We start from the raw sequence: 21672 nt of genomic DNA, 5'->3' as shown, positions 1-21672 counted from the left end.
GTGTAGCTTCCTGGTTTTCATAACCAGTTAAAGTCCGATGAAACCACAAAGCAAAATTAGTAGTCATGGAGAACCGAGATAGTAGTGCAGTAGTAACAGTAGTAGCAGCAGTACTTGCAGTAGTAACAGTGGTAGTTGTGGCAGTCAGAGTAGCAGTGCTTTCAGTACTGGCAGTAGTACTGCAGTAATACTTGTAGTAGTAGTAGTAGTAGTAGTAGTAACAGTAAGAGTAGCAGCACTTAGTAGTACTGCAGTATTAGTACCTTCTTGGTCCCGTAGAGACTCTCCAGCAGTTTGTCCTGAGCGTTCTCGAAGCGTTGGTCCAAACTGGCCACGCTCTTCTGGACCAGTGTCCACATCATGTAGTTATTGAGCAGACTGAGGACAGAGAGAGAGACAGCTGGTGAGACAGGGGGACACAGGGGACACAAGTGAGACAGGAGACACAGGGGAGACACACGCCGGCGTCTGCCACCCTGGACGTTGTCTGACCTGCGGTCCGTCTTGTTGATGAGGTCGGACACCTGCTGCAGGTACTCTCTGGCGTAGAGGACGACTGGCTCGGTGTCGTTCAGCTCCAGAGGGGACAGCGAGGACGTCAGGTAGTCCAACCAGTCCACGGCCGGGGCCAGCAGCTGAAAGCACCAGAGAAGAAGAGACGTGTTGTCCCCGTAGCACCAATCAGTCTTTTCTGTCCTGATACAGATCCAGAAGAGCTGTGAGTGTCGGAGGATACTGATACGTACATTTTTTTAAACTAATATTAAGTCTTATAAGGCCTGGACAGATGCTCGTTCATTAATGTCCAAATCTCACTGTCTGTCTCTCTGTCTGTCTGTGTCTCTGTCTCAGTAATCCTGAGTGTGGGAGCAGACTGCACCACCTTGGGGGGAGACACTGAGATGAAAAAGTAATCCTCGCTGTCTGCTTCAGCTTCAGACGGACAGTCAGAGAGTGAAAACTGGGGACGGTGCAGAGAGGACAGTCCACAGTCCACCGTTTGTTTGCTCGAGTTACTCTGAACAGAAACACCAAATATGAAATGAACTTCCTTCATATGACAATTCAAAGTTCTGATTTTATTTCATACAACTCTTTTCAGGTTTTATCTTCAATAAAACTTCTCAGAGAAACTAAACGTCTCCGGTGTTTTCCAGCAGAGGGCGCTGGAGGTTCAGCTACTTTCAACCCTCAAACATTCAAGACCAAACTAAACCATTACGTGAATAACCAGAAAGTATTAAATAACTGACAACAGCCTGACTGACAGGATGGAGACTGAGCCAATAAACCAGTGACACATTCTCCAGTCCTCACTGAAAATAAAGACACGGACACGGTGAATAGTTTTTGTCCTTTTAGTCTCCATAAGGTGTCAGAGACATAAAACAGCATCAAAAAAGAGCCAGAGGAGGATCCCCCACACCCCTGACAGAGGACACAGCCGAGACACTGATGTCCTACGATCCTAGAAACGTCCTCAAATCCTAAAACCCTCATAAAATCTTAGAAAAATCCTAAAATCATCAAAAAGTCCCGAAATCCAGGAAACGTCCTACAATCCTATAATTGTCCTAACATCTTAGAAACACCCTAAAATCCTGGAAATGTACGTCAATCCTAGAATTAGCCTTTGAGATTTGAGAAATGTCCTAAAATCCTAGAAATGTGATAAAATCCAAGAGGAGTCCTAAAATCGTATAAACAACATAAAATCCTAAATGCGTTTTAACATCCTTTAAATGCTCTGAAATCCCAGAAATGTCTTAAAGTGAATGTCCAACACTCCTAGAAATGTCCTAAAATCAGAGAAATGTGCTAAAATCCTGAAAACATCCTAACATCCAATAAATGTTCTGTAATCCAACAAATGTCCTAAAATCCGGAAACACCCTCCAACGCTAAAAAAAACCTAACATCTTATAAATGTTCTGAATTCGAAAAATGTCCTAATATTGTAGAAATGTCCTGAAATTTGAGGAATGTCGTAAAAACCTAGAAATATCTCGAAATCCTAAAAAAGTCCTACACTCCCAGAAATGTCTGAAAATCCTTTGAAATGTCCTAAAATCTAAGAGACCTCCTTAAATCCTCGACACATGTATGGGGCCGCTGCGACTGGCCCCTGGCCCCCTGTCATTTTGTAAATGTGGCCCCTAAACAAAGGCAGTTGAGTGTTTTGGCGCTTCAGTGCCGTGAAGCGTGCGTCATGTTTGTCAGCTGGACTCAGGCTGCAGATAGGGGGCGCTGCTGGTTCCTCTTTGACAGAAAGAGATTTTTAAGGCCTCGATCATGAATCAGCTGTAAACCAGAGGGGCGAGCTGACCTGCAGGGGGCGCTCTGCTGCACGCGTACCCCACTGATGTCCCTTCGCCTGACTCCATGTGATCAATAATCACGATAAACGACGTCCACTTTTACAGCTCAGGACAAACAAACCGACATTTATCTGAATCCATGAAGCCTGAGGTCTCCTTCATCTCCATATCAGCCGTGTTTATGTAATAACCTGTTATCTAACCTCCCTCTCCGTCTCCGCCACCGGGATGCAGGCACATAGCAACAGCTCTTGGCAACAGTTGCTATGGTGACCCCAGAAGCATCCGCAACCCTGAAGGACAGAGAGCTGCAGCAGAGAGGGAGTGCACTCCACAACACAAAACCTGCGTCCACGTCTCTGCTCCCATCGACACTGACTCCGCATCAAGACACGGCAGAGCATCGAAGAAAAGCTGCAAGTGTCGACCAGTCGTTCTTCGACTCGGAAAACCGGTCCAGTGTCCCTCACGGTTTCCATCCACGTCAGTGAAAACGGACGCTTCACACACTGAAGACACAGTCAGCACAGGTTTCAGATTTAAGTCACCAGTTCAGGACCTGACCAAACGTCTCCCGCCTGCTCCGCAGATACGAAAACCTTTGACTTTCTTGATATAAAGTGTCGTCACGCCATTATTTTGTCTTATTACACATCTGTGTGAACTCTTCATCGTCATAATAAGCATTTCAATCATAGTGCGTTATGAAAATGAAATAAACAAGGTCACAGTGACCTTGACCTCAAACCACTAAATTATAATCAGATCATTTTCAAACCAAGTGGATGTTTATGCCAAATGTGAAAAAAATTCCCTCAAGGTGTTCTTTTGATATTGCGTTTACAAGATTAAGACAGAATGAGACCTTGACCTTTGATCACTAAATTCTTCCATTCATCCTTGAATCAAAGTGGACGTTTGTGCCAAATTTGAAAAAATTCCCTCACGGCGCTTCTTAGCTATCATGTTTATGAGAATTAGAAAGATGAGGTCAAAGTGACATCGACCTATGACCTTCAACCACCAAATTATAATGGGTTAATTTTGGGAACCAAAGGGATGTTTGTGCCAAATTTGAAGAAATTATCTAAAGATGTTCTTCAGTGTTCACAAGAATTAAACAGTAAAGGTCACAGTGACCTATGACCACCAAATTCTCCTCAGTTCATCCTTTAGTCCCTGTCGATGTTTGTGTCAAATGTGAACAAATCTCCTCAACGTGTTCTTGAGATATTGCTTTCACATGAATGAGACAGACAAGGTCACAGTGACCTTGACCTCAAACCACCAAATTTTAAGCAGTTTATTTTTCAAATCAAGTGGATGTTTGTGCCAAATTTAAAAAAAATCCCCTCAAAGTGTTCTTGAGATATCCGTTCACAAGAGTAAGACAGACGAGGTCACAATGACCTTGACCTTTGACCACTAAAATTGTAATCAGCTCATCCTTGACTCAGAGGGGACATTTGCACCAAATTTGAAGATAATGTCTTGAGGTTTTCTTTAAATACGGCGTTTACAGGAGTGGGGTGCTTCTCTCATCAGCACGGAGGAAAACAAGAATTAAACTGACTGAAACTGTCCGCTTTATATTTGTTTGCGGCTCACTGATTGTACACGCTGCTGCTTACATGTGATTTATTTCGTTCTTTATCCTCCCAAAACACAAATAAATGCTGGATAGTGAGTTAAATATAATATCTAAAAAAATAGTGAGAGAAATTTAAAAAGAGCAGCATCACTTTGTCCATATTTCACGGTGTTTACTCACTAAATACAGCTGACTGATCCAGTCGCAGTGCCTGAGACGCTGTCCGTGACCTCACCTGCAGCTCAGCGATGGTGACCTTGTGGTAGATCTTCTCCTCGTCTCGCCGCTGGTCTTGTGGCACGGTGATGTTGGCGAGTGCCGTCTCAAACTCCAAAATCTGCTGCATCTGAAGCTGGGTGGAGCTCCTCTCGCCCCCCAGCAGCATCCCCAGCTCCACCATGTAGTCCAGGTACGCCACCAGCACCTGCAAACCGGATACACTTCTAACTTCTTTAATCAAACATCTGTGAGTTACAGAGTCAACACCTCGGCCTCAAATCACCGAAAGAAACTACAGACACAAGAATTCTCACCTTCTCATTGGCTGTCTTGTTGAGGTAATAGTCCCTGGACGGCAGGAAGAGCCCTGATTGGTCCACCTGGGCAGAGGAGGTCAGCAGGTGAGTGCGTCACTGAAGCTGTGTCGAAACCGTTCACTCACTCACTCACTCACTTACTCACTCACTCACTCACTCACACTTTAACTCACTCACACTTTAACTCACTCACACTTTAACTCACTCACTCTCTCATTATTCTCTATGTGAAGTGTATTAAATTGTGAACTATTTAGGGAATAACTGAACAATGCTGGACTTTTCTGAGCGTCATTGCGTTGACAGATGCGCCGGATATTCGTGTGACGCAGCAGGCGTGTGAGCTTTTGTCAGCTGTGGCCCGCGTCCTGATGGCGAGCTGGACTACAAATGTTCGGCGAGCCACGCGTTAAAGACAGAAAATGCCGTTACTTAAACATTACATTTAAAGATGAAATTTGCGCCAGCTCCCATCATTGCTTCTGTTCTTCTCCTCCACAGATATACGACTGCTTTGCATCGTGGTAAAATTGTAGATTATGCATGCACTCAAATTTGAAATTTGAATTTGAAATTTTCCCTTTTTTTCTCTTTTTCCAGTAATACACATTAATATTCCCATTTTCTCTAAAGACCAAACATGATAACTTTTATCATGATTTTGTGATGGTTGACTACATGAGTTGTTGTTGCTGAATCATCTTTAGTCCTTCAATAATCCCCTCGTCTGGCTCTGGTTTAGTTCCTGTTCCTGGTTTACCTGGATGACGTTGCTGTTGGAGTTTTTGGGATCGGCACTGACTCCGACACTGAAGAAAGGCTGCGCTCTGTACGGACCAGAAACCACCTTCAGGACTTCCATGAAGTTCTCCTTCTCCCAAGGACCCGTCATGTTCCAGCCCCCGATCTGCAGAGACAGACCGAGTCCAGGTTTTTGTCAGCGGACGAACACACTGATGACGGACACACTGAGCCTCATGCAGCAACACTCTCTTAAATTTCTCTTAATTTTCTGGTAAGAGAAAAAAAGAGAAATCAACTCCAGCTGCTCTAAAAGTTCTGACCATCCGAATCTGCTCTGAGCAGGTGATCTCAGTGATGAATCCCACTGATCATCAGGCACCTGTCAGCACAGGTAATGCCCCCTAAACATCATATAAGGGCAGGTTTAGTGGCGTGTGCAAAGACTCTGACACACGAACAGGACCGGAGACACGACGCCGAAAAAAGGCTGAAAGAAGAAAAACTTCTGCAGCAGAGAAACTGACATTCTGTCACATAAACTTCAAGTAAATGTGATTTCAGTGAAATGTATTGAAGTAAAAGTATTGAAAATAAAAGTACTCATGTACAAAGGTTCAAATAAATGTAAGAAATGAAAATAATTAAAACAAATTAAAAGAAAAAGCAGCAAGCACTCATACACAAAGTTTATACAAGAAGAAAACTATTAAATGTTTTTTTTGTATGAAAAATCCACGATAAAATGAATAGTTGCCAATTCATTTTCTAAAACAGTTACAGCTGCATTGTTGGTTTGTATGCAAAAATCTTTATTTAAACAATATTCATGCATTTTTAAAAACATTCCTCGAATCTAAAAATCATTCATCCTTGTGTTAAGCAACAATTTGTGGTTTGTGAAAGCGAGAGATTTTTCTCTTTTCTTGGTACGCGTGCTCTCCAACACTCGTAAAACTTTCTCTGACCTCAGAGAAAAGCAAAAAAACACTGGTGAATCCCGAAAATCAGAAATCCTAGATACCAGCAAAAATAAGAGAAAATGTGTTTGCGTATCATTTCTTGTGTGCGGGCCTCTGTTACAGATGATGTGCATTACCACTTAAAACCACCTCCTTTGTAAATATACATTACACCTCCTGAAGACACAAAGTCATGAAATCATTCGCCTGTTTTTTATTTCAGACTATTCACACATTTTTCATCCACAACTCAAGTTCACACACGATCTGTTTGCTGATATTGATTTTTTTCTCTTCTTTCTTCTCAGTGACATGGTTTAGTCCTCGCAGGACAATATATTAGGTTCATGAGCTCTGTATGTCAGTAACACAAAAATCCATGCAATGCTGTACCTGAATGATGAGGTTACCATGCCGATGAGATGTATGAGTGGTTACCTTGGCGATGAGGTCAATGAGAGGCTGAGCTCCCAGCTCCTCGATCCTCTGGGTGTTGAGACAGGACAGGTAGTAGGACTGCGTCTTCCTCTCCGCCTCGCTGCTGCCGTTAAAAGTCCCGTTCTCTACAAAATAAAACGAACCATCAGGGTTTAATGTTCTGCTCGCTACAGGGGAAGCAGAGGGGAGCATCTCATCAAGACACACCCAAAAAACTGGGGAGCCAATGAGAGATGACATCAGTAAACTGAAATGACTGCGGTTACGCGGTTTAATGCGAGTGCAAAGAGCAAAAACAAGCTCTCTACGACAACGTCAAGTCTCGAAGTCAACACTGCAAGTCACAGAAACAACAAAGCAAAATGTTTGACAGTGCCGTATGCAGGAGGCCAAACACAGATCTGCACATGGCTCACGTCCTAGCACTCAGAGTCTGAGCTGCTCCTGTCTGGACAGATTTGCCAAAACATTTGTAGGAAACCGTTTTTCGCTCTGCCGTTCAGACCATAAACACAGAATAATTGTATTTGGGAAAAACTACTATGCTGTAAGACAGACGTGCTTGCATGTTTCTCTGCTCTGTTTGTGTGACGTCAAAGACAAATGTGGACTGAGGTGGACAGGAAAGCCGTTCTGTCTGTCTGTTTACGGATATAAAATGTTCTCACTTCGTGCTTTTAAGCTATGGGACATTAGCTTGAACTTTCATCATAATAAGTAAACAAATTCCCCAAAAAGTCATCGTGACCTCGACCTTTGACCATCAAATCCTAATCGAGCTGCAAAAATGAAGCCAAAACCTGCAGATGCTCTAATGTGAGGTTGGCTCCAGGAGCGAGTCTGTCCCCAGAGACCCCTCGTGCTAAAACGTCCAACTTAACAGCAGAAATTAACCCGTTTACAGCCTGCTGCAAAAAAGCTGAGTTAATTTTAACATTCATGACAACTGTGTGAGGGTGAACTTTGTGTCTCTCCCTGTCCACCTGTCTCTCCCTGTCCACCTGTCTCACCCAGCAGGTGTTTGAGCAGCGCCTGGTTCTGCTCCCAGATGCTGTTGAACGTGGACCAGCGCGAGCGTCCGTCGGGCAGCGGGTTTTTTCTCATCCAGCCTCCGCAGGCGAACTGGTAGAAGTCGTGGCAGGGGTCGGCGCTGCGGTCCATCGCCTCCACCATCTGACTCGCCACCGTGACGCATGCCTGCGACAGGCACAGGCCACGCCCACTGTCTGCACAGCATCATGAGAGAGAAAAAAAAGAGTGAGTGAAGCTGCAGATGGTGTTTTTTACATGTTAGAGTTTTAAATCTGCAGCAGAGAGAAGCTGAGAGGCGACGGAGGAGGAAACAAGAAATAAAGCGAGGGGAGGCAAAGACGGAAAGGAGGAGGCTGTGAAGAACGGGTGGAGCAGGAAAGGATGAGGAAGGAAAGGAGAGGCTGGAGAGCAGAGGAAGGAGAGGAGTCAAGTGGAGACACGATGGGAGGAGGTAAATATGAGGCACAGAGAATCAGCAGAGTAAGAGACTCATCAGGGGGACAAAGACCACCGCAGATTAATGTCTCACTGCTGCAAAAATGTATATAATTAGTAAGCCTTTAGGGACAGTTAGACAAAATTATCACAAAATGAATAATGAAAAGAGTGTCAATTGTGTGTGTGTTGATGCATGTGTCCTAAATGTAGTCCAGATTGTGTATCTGAGTGTAATCAGTGAATTTGCAGCTCAGCTCCTACAATAAGTCTAAAATACACTGTGGAAACTAAATAGTTACATTCAGACTGTTCAGGTCCAAAAATGCTCCATTGAAACCCATTCAAACTGACATTTTTGATCCCACAGCCATCAGAGCAGAAAAACAGGACTTGTATTATTTCTGGGTGTCATTCTGGGCTTTTGACTCTGAATTTGTCATTTTGACTAGTTTCCACCTGATGAGGTCATTTTGACCATATTTGGCATATGGAGGAAATACATGCTATTTCCACTAGGTGACCTGTCACAGTCAATGTAGCTGCTGATCACTGACATATCCCAGACTGTCAGCAGCTACACTCACACACTGACATATCCCAGACTGTCAGCAGCTACACTCACACACTGAGGAGGAGGATATTCAACATACATATATATATATTTAATCTAAAAACATGGTGACATCATGACAAAAACCTGAGATTTAAAGGGTTAAAATTCTGAAAATGAATTAACATTTGATATTAATGATTAGGACTGATGTTGGTTAAAAAATAAACTCACTGAAAGTAGAAAAAACATATAAATGTATAATATTTTTTATAGCCTAGCGTGAGTATTTGACACTGCACAAAAAATACTAATGTATAAAAATCAGTGTTGCTGTTAATCATTGACATATCTCAGGCTGGGACAGTAAAAAAAATCTACCCAGCATGCAGTATACAGGAAAAAATCATTCTTTTTTTTCATTTAAAAACAAAATAGCTACATGATAAAATCCTGACATTTAAAGGGTTAAAATGCTGAAAATGAATAAACATTTGATATCTATGATTAGGACTGATGTTGGTTAACAATAACAAATGTCAACAAAAGTCTCCTTCAATCGGATGCATTTAGTCACGTTTTTGCCAAAAACTAAATTCTACACGATTACACTGAACGCACCATGACAACATTTTAATTTATTTTCGCCTAATACTGATTTTTACTGAGCAGAGTTTGAACGCATCATCATGTGACTCAGCGTGACCTCCGTCAGCAGCGTTATTCGTGACCTGCGGCTGCGAACAGTCAACGTTAACCGGTCAGTGCCGCCGTCAGAGACCGTCCTCATAAACGACCCCTGACCCTGTCCTCGCAGCCCCAGAGGAAACAAAGAAGACAGTAAAAGACGAGGTAAGACGGGAGAGGAGGAGGACGGTGGTCTTACCCGAGCTGAATCCCAGTCCGAGGACCAGCAGACAGGCCAGCAGAGCCAGCAGGGCGGCCAGCAGCAGGACCGACAGCAGAACCTCCAGCTGAGTCCTCCTGCCCAGGATGTCCACGCCGCCCTTCCTGAAGCCCACCTGAGAGACACGGAGACACACAGACTGAGCACGCACAGCCGGACCACCACTGTCCGTCCAAAGGTGTCCTCGGGCCTGAAACCTGGGAGAAAACCCTGCCTGCTCTCAGTCTGTCCACAGCACGTCCACAGGGGTTTTTACTGGTGCTGACAAAAAAATAACAGTTCAAAAAAAAGTAGATAAATAACTAAAGTTACAAACAAAAATCAAGAAAATGACCTCAAGGAAGTGCCAAAAAAAGATTGAATATAGTTTTCTGGACATTTTTCTCTTGTTTTTTTCATTTCCTCGTCACTTTTGACTTTGATTTTTGGTTTTTGCAGATTTTCGTGGGATATTTCTTTCTGGGTTGCTGTTAATTTTTTTTTATGTGTTTTGATTTTCTCAGGTTTCAAAGTTCTTGTGAAAAGCATCTAAATGCAGCATGAAAACTGATGATGGTGCAGGTGTGAAAGGGTTAACTGCTAATAATTGGAACTGGCCCTAGAAAGAAATCCTGTCGTCGACCCCGAGTCTTTGTGGACTCTGCCGGCCTTGTTTTTCTCCTCCACAGAGCTGACTGTTGTGGAGGCTCAGTTCGTGGCTGGCGGGCCTCCAGACCCCCCGCTGGGCGCTCTTTGTGGGCGGCGGACACACACGATGGTGGCACCCGCTCGTGTTTTCAGTCTCGGCCCCCCCGGGGTCTGGCTCTGAGACTCTGCCTTAAATCCAGGACTTCACCTGGGACCAGTTAGCCGTGAGAGACTGAGGGAGACTTCCTGAGGAGTTATATCAGTCAAACTCATTTTCTCCGCTGAGTCACCGTCCTCGCTCAGTGTCTCAGGCTCAAAATGTCCCCCTTTTCTCTGTGATTCGGTTCTTTCTCTGTCTTTTCTGTCTGCGTCGGATCGGTTCTTTATCGTCTCCTGCGGACTAAATTTGCTTTCACACACTTTGCTGTTCACTGACCTCCACCCTGTCAGGAGACGAGGCGGCCTCAGCCGGAGCGTCCGACACTTCATCCTCCTCCAACGTAGCTCGCTTGTAGCTGGACATCTGCAGACAGAGAGACAGGAAGTCAGACAGGCGCTCGCTGATGAGGACAAATCAGAAATAAATTGGATAAATCGAATTTGCAGGATGGAAACAGAACAGTTTCCATCCTGCAAGTTTTCAAACCGCAGCCATAAGATCATCAACCTTCATTACCGTGCTCGAGTCCGCCTGTCCAGATCTGAGCCGCCGCTCACCCAGAGCGAGCTCTGACGGACTCAGGACCACCGAGACTCAACTCACAGCCGAACCTGGCCTCTGACAGGGCCCCTCATAGGGCCCCTGCTGGCCCCCCAACCATTTTCTAATGTACAGTAAAAATAAAATTGAAAATACTCAAAATTCTCAATTTCAGTAAAGTGATTCATCGGATTAAATAAGTGAATCTTATTGTTTTTTGATTCAATATTTCTTAAATGAATAAATCTAATTTATGGAGCTGTTAGCCAACAGTTCTGTGATCACACGAATGTTTTTTAAAAGCTAAACGCCAACAGATATGGACTGAAGGAGAATATTTAATCAGATAAACCGTGTTTTGAATTTTGGAAATCTCCCTTTTTTTCTACAAATGTTCACTTTTGGACTTTAAAAAACCTCAGAGTTTTTGGAAATGTTTGGATCGCTCGAGTCGGAAACAATCGGCCCTCGCTGGAATCTAAGTGTACAAATATTATTCAATTGAATGCAGCCTGATCTTTCTCTGAAACTGCAGAAATATTACATTAAACAGAACGAACAAACATGCAAAAAAAGGAAAAGGAAAACTGTGCAGCCTGATGGATTATCTGAATGTCGGGGTTTTATTAGTGTTTTATTGGTCGGGCTGCTCTCTGGATGAGGAGTAAAGATGACGATGGTTAAGCTGCTGGAGCTCGTATTGATCGCTGTGCTTCTCTGTATTTATTATTCATTGACTGCTGTTTGTCCGCCCGAACAGTCCTCTGGGACGTTCAGGCTGAAATCCACCGCAGACGCCTGAAAGCAGCCTCTGATCCTCGCTGTCGAACACAGAACCACATCGCCTGAGTGATCGCTGACACCCACAAAATCAGAAGACATAAAAAATAAATACAAATTTCCCCATTGATTTCATTTCCCATTTAATTTTCTATTTTATTTATCCAATTATTCATTTTTATTTGCTTGTTTATGAATTATTTTCCACTTTGCGTAGAAAATCCCCTATTTTTTAATTTCCCATTTTACAAATTTATTTCTTCTTTTGTTATATTTCCTTTTTTATTTGTGTAATTAGTTATGCATTTATTTATGTATTTTCCTATTTGCCTCCCCTGTCTATTTATTTCCTCAAACATATTTACCTCTTTTTCCTTTTCCACCTACATTTCTACCTAAATGTGCCATGGGAATAAATTGAAAAATTAAATGGAAAATTAAAAAACTGTATTGTTTTAAAATGTCCAGCTAATTACAAAAACGAGAAAAGCTGCTGACAGTCTGGGATCTGTCAGTGTGTGAGTGTAGCTGCTGACAGTCTGGGATATGTCAGTGTGTGAGTGTAGCTGCTGACAGTCTGGGATATATCAGTGTGTGAGTGTAGCTGCTGACAGTCTGGGATACGTCAGTGTGTGAGTGTAGCTGCTGACAGTCTGGGATATGTCAGTGTGTGAGTGTAGCTGCTGACAGTCTGGGATATGTCAGTGTGTGAGTGTAGCTGCTGACAGTCTGGGATATGTCAGTGATCAGCAGCTACATTGACTGTGACAGGTCACCTAGTGGAAATAGCATGTATTTCCTCCATATGCCAAATATGGTCAAAATGACCTCATCAGGTGGAAAATAGTCAAAATGACAAATTCAGAGTCAGTGTGTGTGATGTGAAATTGAATCTTTTAGTCCGACAGAAACAAAAACTCCCGGCAGACGGATGTGAGCTGCAGCAGAAACACACGAAGAAGAAACTGGAGTGAAAGCAGTGAGGCAGCGGCTCAGCGTGAGGACGTGTTTCACTGTGATCAAATAAATCTCCACTTCCTGTGTTTACACTCAGCTCTCCCTGTGACCCCGCCCCCCCCGTCCGTCATTGTGCAGCCCAAACATAAACAGCTCAGCGCTCTGATCCTGGATCAGCCTCAAACACATTTTATAAACTCAACAACTTTTTTAAAAAAGCTCACAAACGACTGAAAAAAAGAATCTGAATGAATTTTTTTTTATCAACAATAAAAACTACTGTTTGAAATGTATGTGACTTTTTTTTAAAGCATTTTTGTAACAATAAAAAAAAAACTGCAAACTACAGAAAAAGAATTTGGACAGCTATAAAAAACTAACAAACCTACTGAGAAAAAGGTATGTGAACTCCTGAAAAAAGTATTTGTCCAACTTTTTTATGCATGCATACTACAGAAAAAATGTGTGACCTAATGAAAAAAAGCAACAATAAAAAAGTATGAAAACTACTGAAAAAAATATATAACTTTAGCACTTTAAAAGTATGAAAACTACTGAAACAAGTATGTGAACTCCCAAAGAGCGAGAGCTCTACATATTATGATCCTTATCGAAAGTTGATTTAACAGAACAACGACCTCCCGCGTCCGTCCACAGGAGGTCCGTTTTTTAAAGGTTCAATTGCATATTTAAAATTTCAGTATTTTTCCACCAAACTTCAGCGATTCTCCACCAGAGTGGAAGAATCTCCACGACGACTCCTGGGAAAAAAAATTGAGGTTACGAGCAGATTTTCAGAAGAGCCGATTCATCTGAATGACATTTTCAGAAAATATCAAACTTTTTTGACTTTTTTTCAGCCTTCAACATCAACAGTTTGTGTTTGTCTCTGTCCTGTTGGACAGCGTCCCCGCAGACAAAACCAGCTCCATACTGGAACTTTCCCCCAGTCTGGTGGAAGACGCCCGTCTCTGGGATGGACTGTGAGACCTGATCACCTCAGAGAGGGACATCAGAGCGTCGCTGACCGTGTCTGTCATGGTAGGAGGTCTGTCTCTGTGTCTGTCTCTGTGTCTGTCTCTGTGTCTGTCTCTGTGTCTGTCTCTGTCTCCTCACTGTCCTGCTGCTGTCTGATGCTCCTGCAGGAAGCTAAAGCTTTCCAACTGTTTCCTGCCTCGGGACCGTCACTAAAACCTGTCTGTCTCTGTCTCTCTGTCCCTGTCTTTCTGTCCCTGTGTCTGTCTCCCCTGGTGTCTCTCGCTCGGCTCTGTTCTCTTTAATTGATGACGCACACGGAGGGGGAGGGGGGGGGCGAGCGAGGGTCACTAGGAGACGGGAGTGTGTGTTATATCTCTCTGTAGAGGGTGATGTCACTGTGTGTGTGTGTGTGTGTGTGTGTGTGTGTGTGTGAAATTAGATAATGTGTGTGAATCACCTCCATTCAGCTCTAATGGAGTTCACTGCAGCTTATATAACATCTGTCTGTCTGTCTGTCCGTTCTGGCAGCAAAATCTGCTCTTTTGTCCCTTGGCAGCCTCCGTACTCCGAACACTGACCCCACACACAAACACCGGTGAGGAGCCGCTCGGACGTTTCGGTAAATCACCTTGTTTCTGCAGAAAAACATCAGTCTCATCTCAGCGCACCCACACTGTGTTTAGCCTAGCTTAGCACAAAGACTGGAGGCATCATTAAAAAAACGACAAAATACACCAAATACACCAAATACACCAAATACACCAACTCCAAACATCCGATGGTGCCAGCCGCTAAAACCACTGATATTTATATACGTGTCACATACACACCCCAAACTACACCTGAAAAGGTGTTTGGACAACTTTACAAACGTACGCAAAATACTGAGAAAAAAATACGTGAACTACTTAACAAAAACTTTGGGGACACCTAAAAAGGATTTTATGTACATGAACTATTGAAGACAAGAATTAAAAAGAGAGGAGAGCAACTTTGGAGAGCAACAGGGAACTCTGGATAATCAGATCAATAAAATCTGAGTGATTCAGAGCCGCAGGGACACAAAACAACACTTAAATATACGAAAGAGTCAGGAAATACGAGCTCATCGCGTCCTCCGTCTGCGTCCAGAAGACGAATAAAGTTGGTTACAAAATAAAGGTCGCTCACTGGATTCTGTCACACAGAGAGACGGCAGGTCGTGGACAGAGACGACGGAGAGGAAAGCTGTTTGAAGACGAGCTGGACGAGATGGAGAAAAAAGTCACAATACTTTTTACCAAATAATATATCGATATTATACATAGACTACTGGTGCTTCCTGAAAATATTTACGCAACAAGATTTTTGACAAATAATCCTCAGTAATTTTTTATCCACACAAAAAACGAAAGCTGCAGCTTCAATCAGCTGATTATCAGAAAATCAGAAAATGTTGACTAAATATCAGTCGGTGTTCCCCAAAGCTCAAGATGACGTCCTCAAATTTTTGTTTTATCCAAAGCAAAAGATAATCAATTTGCTGTCACGGAGAAGTAGAGAAAAAAGTTATTCTGACAGCTTGAGAAAGTATGTAACTACTGGAAAAAGTATGCAAACTCCTGAATAAAGTACATGGACAACTACTTTTTTTGAAAGTATGCAAACTACTGAAAATGTTTTGTTTTGTCCAAACCGAAAGGTGAGCAGTTCTCTGTCATGGAGGAGAAGAAAAAAAAATCTAATTGAAGAGGCTGTAATCTGATTTGTTTTTCTCGTTTTCTTAAAGATCTACTCAAACCGATTTAATGATAAATGATCAAATTAACTATAAAAGCAGTTGAATATTAATATAACAGCTTATAAGTACAACCATTTGTAGCAGCCCGAGTAAAGGCAATAATAAATTATTATTATTATTATTATTAATAATCTCGTAAATTTAACCTCCACCGAATAAAAAGTCTGGTGATGACTGATTGAACACACTGTTTGTGTTTTTTTCCGTTTCTCCTGTTTGTACAGTTACCATGGAAACAGACAACAATCACTGGATTACTGCTGACACTGAAGAAAACATGTTAACAAAACCAGTAATATAAGAGCAGCCCCCTCACTCACACCAGTGGCACCAATTTACCGATGACCTCAGCACCTGCAGGTCGTCACCATGGCAACCATTCACCATCACCACCTCCCGTGCCCGAGGGCCAAGTCATCAGTCACAGCGGCTCCTCGGTGACCTCTGACCCCCAACACAAACACCTCCTCAACACAATACAGGAGAGAGGACCCTTCCCCCCATTCATTAAACCAGTCAGAGACCAGTCTGAGAACTGGACCCAACATCTGAAACCAGTCTGAGAACTGGACCCAACAACATCCGGACCCGTGGCCAAGTTGTAATAAAATGTAAGAACGAGAACAATATCTTTTAAGGAGTAGTCCTGGGCAATTAAAACCTCTAACTGACATAATCTTGCCCATGTTGGGTATTGTGGTTATTTAAAAATTCTGTTAACCCTTTCTCCACCGGGGCTGCCAACTCCAACGCATCTGCTGTGCATCTCACGCTTTTGGGCTCTGTCTCACGCTCTCATGACATCGAGGAAAATCTCACGGCAAAACACAGCAGAAGTGTTGAACGATCATGTGAAAAAGTGAAGGTCTTTGACTGTAGAACAGCTGAGTGTTTGACAGCCACAGCACTTCTTCATGGCGGATCAAACAGCTGATGGTCCGACAGCAGCGCAGTGAGACAGACAAACAGACAACAGACATTTGTCATGTTCAATGTCTGACAGAAAATAAATATTTAAACCAAAATTAACCTTATGATGGTGATTTCATGTATATCGTGACATATATCGATATCCACTGAAATGAAAAACACTATAATGATAAGACTTTATTCCATATTGCCCAGCCCAACTGAGAACTGGACCCAACATCTGAAACCAGTCTGAAAACTCTGGCTGCATTTTTTTTAAACAAGTGGTTTCGGTGTCTAAACCAAACCACACGCTGACCACTGAGTTGTTGAAACACAAAATTGAAAACTGAAGTGTAAAAAATGCAAAGTTTTAACATATCACACAACCCCTGAGATGTAGAAATGTGACGTATTTGTGGTTTGCAGAAATGTAAAATTTGCGTTGGGGTCAGATAAAGACAGGAGCAGCAGAGGGGGTCGGGGTGTGTTGGCTTGTTTTGTTGCTCAGATGGAAACTGGGCGTCTTAAGACAGGAAGTCACAGAATTGCAGACAGGAAACAGTAAACCCTGCCCAACCCTACACACACACACACACACACACACACACTGCCAGCTCGCTGTAACTTTGGGAATATTCACACAAAGAGAATCTAACGAGAAGAAAACGAAATGATTCATCAGTTTATGGATCGACTGGACATCAGTGACCAACACTGATGAATTCATCTTTAAATCACTTTTCAGTCAGAAACTCGGCCTCCAGCTGCTGAATTAAAAGTATTTTTAAACAAAGGTTTTGACATTTCCAGCCCTGTTTTAAGTTAAAAAAGAAGTATTTTTTAATAACAGGTTGGGACATTTCCAGCTATGTCTGTATCAACAAAACCGGGTATTTTTTTATCGACGTGTCGGGACGTTTCCAGCAGTGTTTGTAGCAACCAAACTGGGTGTTTTTTAATGAGGTCAGGACATATTCTGACGTGTTTGTAGCAACAAATAAAACAGAATTTTTGACAAAAGATCTGGACATTTCCAGCCATGTTTGAGACGACCAAACAGGTTTTTTTTTTTTAAATGAAAGGTCGGGACATTTTCAGCTGTGTTTGCATCCTTAAAACCAGCTGTTTTTTAATGAAAGGTCAGGACGTTCAAAGCAGTCTTCTTAAAAAAATATGTTTGTTTAAGCAACACGTTAAGAATATTTCCTGCAGTGTTTGTAAAAGAAAAAAAAAGCATGTACTGTTGTGTTGGGACATTTCCAGTCATGTTCATGGAGATAAAAAAAAATTTTTTTTTTAATCGACAGGTGTTTTCTGTTGTAATAATAATTTAACGATTTAACCTTTGTTTAACCAGGTCGGTCCCATTGAGGTTAAGAATCTCTTTCAAAGGAGACCTGGCCAAGCAGAGAAAAACACAAAATTGCAGACAGAAACACAAAAGGAGACAAAAACAATACAGTAAAATAAAATTCACAAGCACTAAAATAAGCATTAAAAGAGAAATATGTGTTAGGCTAAACACGACATTCGATAGGACCGGCTTTAAAGACATTCAAGGACACCAGCTCCTTGAGTTTTAAGTCATTTTGCAACAGATTCCAGGCAGGGGGTGCAGAATACCTAAAAGCCCTTTTTCCCAATTTCTGTTCGAACATTTGGGACCGGAGCATATAGAAGTCCTGAGAACGCAGTCAGTACTGTCTGGTACTTTTCTGCGTGATAAAAACACAAAGATAGTGCGGGAGCAGACCAAGAATTGCCTTTTATATGAAAATGCACCAGTGAAAGAGCGTACAGGTCGCCAGAGCGGGCCGTCCTGCAGGAGAGTGCAGCTCACAGCGGTGCGTCACAGCTTTACAGTTTCTTATGAACCTGAAGGGCGCACGGCAAGCTGAGTCAAACATATGGAGACTCTGCGCAGAGGCATGCATGTGCAAAACATCACTGTAGTCCAGCATGGGTTAATAAGCTGCAGCAACGAGGCGCTTTAATAATAATAATACTTTAAAATCTAATGGTAAAAAAAAAAAAATGGTATTTTTATGAAGACAGGTTGGAGCTTTTCCTGTTGTGTTTGGGGGTATTTTACCCCAAAACATGATCTTTTCCCCACCGTAACCAAGTGGTGAAAATACTCCACTACAAGTCAAAGTCCTGCATTCAAAAGCTCCAGAACTGGAGCTGAATATCACCTTAAAAAAGGCATTAAAGTACTCCGGGTTAGAGGGTCAGTGGGAGGTTTCCTGTTCTTTCTCATGTTTCTGGGTGAATCTTTCTGTTGTGTTAAAGTGTCTTTTTCCTGCTGTAGATGTTTCTGGTTGGGCTTGTTTTTAACTCCTTTTTATCCTGTTGGGTTGTTTTAATCTGCAGCATTGCATCATGGTCTGTAAGATCATCACGTTTGTCACATGGTTGATCCGTGAGAACCACAAAAAGTCAGGGAAACAGGCCTGTTTTTAGTTTTCTGACGATGCAGTTTTTAATTTTTTGACTTCCTGTTTGCACTTTCTTCTTGATAACGTTTCAGCTCGATTATGGATCATCTTTCTGACAGCTGACGATGGCTGAAGAGCTGATGCTGCTTTACATGTGACGATTTAAAGGTGCTAAAAATAACTACAGGTGTCCTGCCGGAGAACTACATAAATGTGGTCGAACCTGTTCCTCGCTGACCGGCGGAGCAGCCGACGTGTTCACATGCAGACGGACGTCTCCGGTTGTTTCTACGTCACTTTCTGTCAGACTGCTGGAGGTGAAATGTTTTCCAGCGATGAGATCAACATCAGCCTTTTCTCCACAGAGTCTCGTCTTTACACCTCCTTCGCATTTTTACACAGAAACAAACGATGGCGGCATCATGTGTCTCCAGAGTGTGATTTTAGGCAGCATGCCGGCATCACGGAAACTTAAGAGGCATGATGTTTACCACAACAGCGTTGACCTCTAGTGTGACATATAACATACATGTCAGCAGCTCTTTCCAAACAAAAAAATATTAAAATTAATTAAATATTTAAGATTTTTTAAGAAAAATAATTCAAAATAATGTTTAAGATTGCCATAATAAAAAAAAAATTCTAAGGGAAAAAAATGCCAAACATTTTGGGAGAAAAAAAAAGGTATGAATTTTGAAAGGAAAAAAAACTGCCAAAAGCTTTTATTATGAAAACAACTGCCCTTTTAAAAGTCACCAAATTAGAAAAAGAAATCAGCACATTTGTAAAGAAAAACGTTTGAAGAAAAAAGTAAAGATGTCCAAAACCTTTAAGAGCAAATAAAATCATTACAAATTGAACAAGATTGCCAAAATTTATAAACAAATAGGCAAAACATTTTAAAAAACAAAACTGCCAAACACATTTAAAGAAAGAAAAAAATCACCAAAAAATGTTTAAAGGAAAAAAAGGCCAAACAAACAAAACAAAATGTTTTTAATAAAAATGTCCAAAAAGTTTTCTCACAAATCATGAAAACACTGATGTCTTCTTCCTTTTTTTCCTTTTTTCCGGACATTTGAGGCAGACAACGGAAACTAGATATACGCCCAAATGATGTCCCAGATGTAAATGTCTGTTTCTGAACATCTGACTCTGTATATCTGATTCTGAATGTCAATAAAAAATAAATTAAAAAAAAAAGAAAACACTGATGTCGAGGAGCTCCTGAGCCTCCAAGGAGAGGACGAGATCAGCTGCCAGATAACACGGACGCTAAATGATTGTTACTGACATGTGATGTCATTGTTATTGTTTACAAAGAGCTGCTGACACGTATGTTATATGTCACACAAGAGTCCGATGTTGTTGTATTAAACGTCACGCCTCTTTAGTTTCTGTGATGCCAGCATGCTGTCTAAAATCACACTCTGGAGCCATATGATGCCGTCGCGGTTTGGTTCTTCAGATGCTCTGTGGAGAAAAGACTTCTGTTTTGTTGTTTTTTTTATATTATTTTGATTACATTTAATTCAATTTTTCATCCTGGCTCAACTATGTGAAGCACTTGTGTCAGTAAAGTTTATTATTATTATAAAGATTTAAAGGTTTAGATAGAAGCTTTTATTGATTGATGACTTAAAGATAAAATTTGATGAATCACTGGATCATTTTACATTAAAAAGGTCAAAAATGTGATGAGGAACAACAGACTTTAACTGAGACTCTTATCCGGTTACAGGAAGTCTCTTCTCCTGTGACTGTAAACATCTGACACCGAAAAAAACAATTTCAGATATGAAATAAGAATATTTGACTATTTTTGGTGAAATATTGTAGAAACACAGAAGCTCCATGTTAAACTCAGACTGATCAACAGCCTGTTGACATGTGATGAATATAAGGTGCTATAAATTAGGCTTTATTTATATAAAATAATAATAATGGTAACACATTTTAAAAAAGTCATTTTTTAAATTGCAAAAATGTTTTTTATTGCCAAAATATTTTGAAGAAAAAAAAAACCGTTTTCAACCATCCTGTTTACATACGATGAATTAAATGTGCTCTACATAACGCTTAATTTATATTAATAATAATAATAATAATAATAATAATAATAAAGAAGCCAAAGGTTGTTTTCTTTATTGCAAAACTGTTTTTTTTTTCAATTGCCGAAAGATTTGAGACAAAAAATGTTTTCAATCAGCCTTTATGATCAGTGACGTCAGCAGAAAACGTTTATGCACGCACACCCACACACAAGTGCGTGCGCGCGCGTAAAACAAGCCTATACCCGCAACATGCACGCGCCCGGACGCCCACGCGCCAGGCTTGAGCGCGCAGCTGCCGGCTGATGCTGATCACCTGTCAATCACTGTGATTGATGGACAGGCGGGTCTGATGGATCTGCATGACTGTGTGTGTGTGTGTGTGTGTGTGTGTGTGTGTGTGTGTACTCACGGTGTTCCGGAGGTCCTGCAGCGCTACGCTCATCCTGGAGCTCCGTCCCCGAAAACAGAGCGCTACCGACGGCCGCTCCGCCGGCCCATCCTCCCGGCTGTCCCGCCGTCTGTCCTCCTGTCTGTGTGTCCTTCGCTGTCTGTCCTCCCGTCTGTCTCTCTGTCCTTCTTCTTGTTGCTTTTGCTCTCCTTTTGTCCGTGCAGCAGCAGGAGGAGCAGGAGGAGCAGGAGGAGGATCGGGAGGTTTTCCTGCTCTGTCTCTCTCTGTCTCTCTCTCTCTCTCTGTCTCTGTCTCTGTCTCTCTCTCTCTCTCTCTGTCTCTCTCTCTCTCTCTCTCTCTCGCTTTCTCTCTCTCTCTCTCTCTCTGTCTCCTCAGACCCCGCCCAACATCCAACCAGCCTCTTCCTCTCACAAACAAACACACCCCGAGACACAGAGGGGCTGACGTCATCCCCACGGCCCTACGTCACCTCCTCAGCTCCTCATCTATCTATCTATCTATCTATCATCTATTTTTAGAAAGTG

General features: G+C 42.1%; 1 protein-coding gene across 1 annotated transcript in view; it reads right to left on the bottom strand.

The window, feature by feature from the left end:
- Nucleotides 1-21416, bottom strand: part of ece2b (endothelin converting enzyme 2b) — a 29220-nt gene extending 7804 nt beyond the window's left edge. Inside the window, exons 1-10 of the mRNA XM_042486245.1 lie at nucleotides 21149-21416; nucleotides 10577-10663; nucleotides 9493-9628; nucleotides 7597-7812; nucleotides 6587-6711; nucleotides 5206-5352; nucleotides 4443-4508; nucleotides 4145-4333; nucleotides 493-635; nucleotides 264-378 (exon numbers count right to left, since the gene is read on the bottom strand). Coding sequence (XP_042342179.1) covers nucleotides 264-378; nucleotides 493-635; nucleotides 4145-4333; nucleotides 4443-4508; nucleotides 5206-5352; nucleotides 6587-6711; nucleotides 7597-7812; nucleotides 9493-9628; nucleotides 10577-10663; nucleotides 21149-21181 — 1257 coding nt within the window. The 5' untranslated portion in view covers nucleotides 21182-21416. The remainder of the gene's footprint in view (nucleotides 1-263; nucleotides 379-492; nucleotides 636-4144; nucleotides 4334-4442; nucleotides 4509-5205; nucleotides 5353-6586; nucleotides 6712-7596; nucleotides 7813-9492; nucleotides 9629-10576; nucleotides 10664-21148) is intronic.
- Nucleotides 21417-21672: the final 256 nt, after the last annotated feature.

Source organism: Plectropomus leopardus, chromosome 5, assembly GCF_008729295.1.
Source record: "Plectropomus leopardus isolate mb chromosome 5, YSFRI_Pleo_2.0, whole genome shotgun sequence".
Classification (NCBI taxonomy): Eukaryota; Metazoa; Chordata; class Actinopteri; order Perciformes; family Serranidae; genus Plectropomus; species Plectropomus leopardus.
This window is presented reverse-complemented; position numbering and strand designations above follow the sequence as displayed.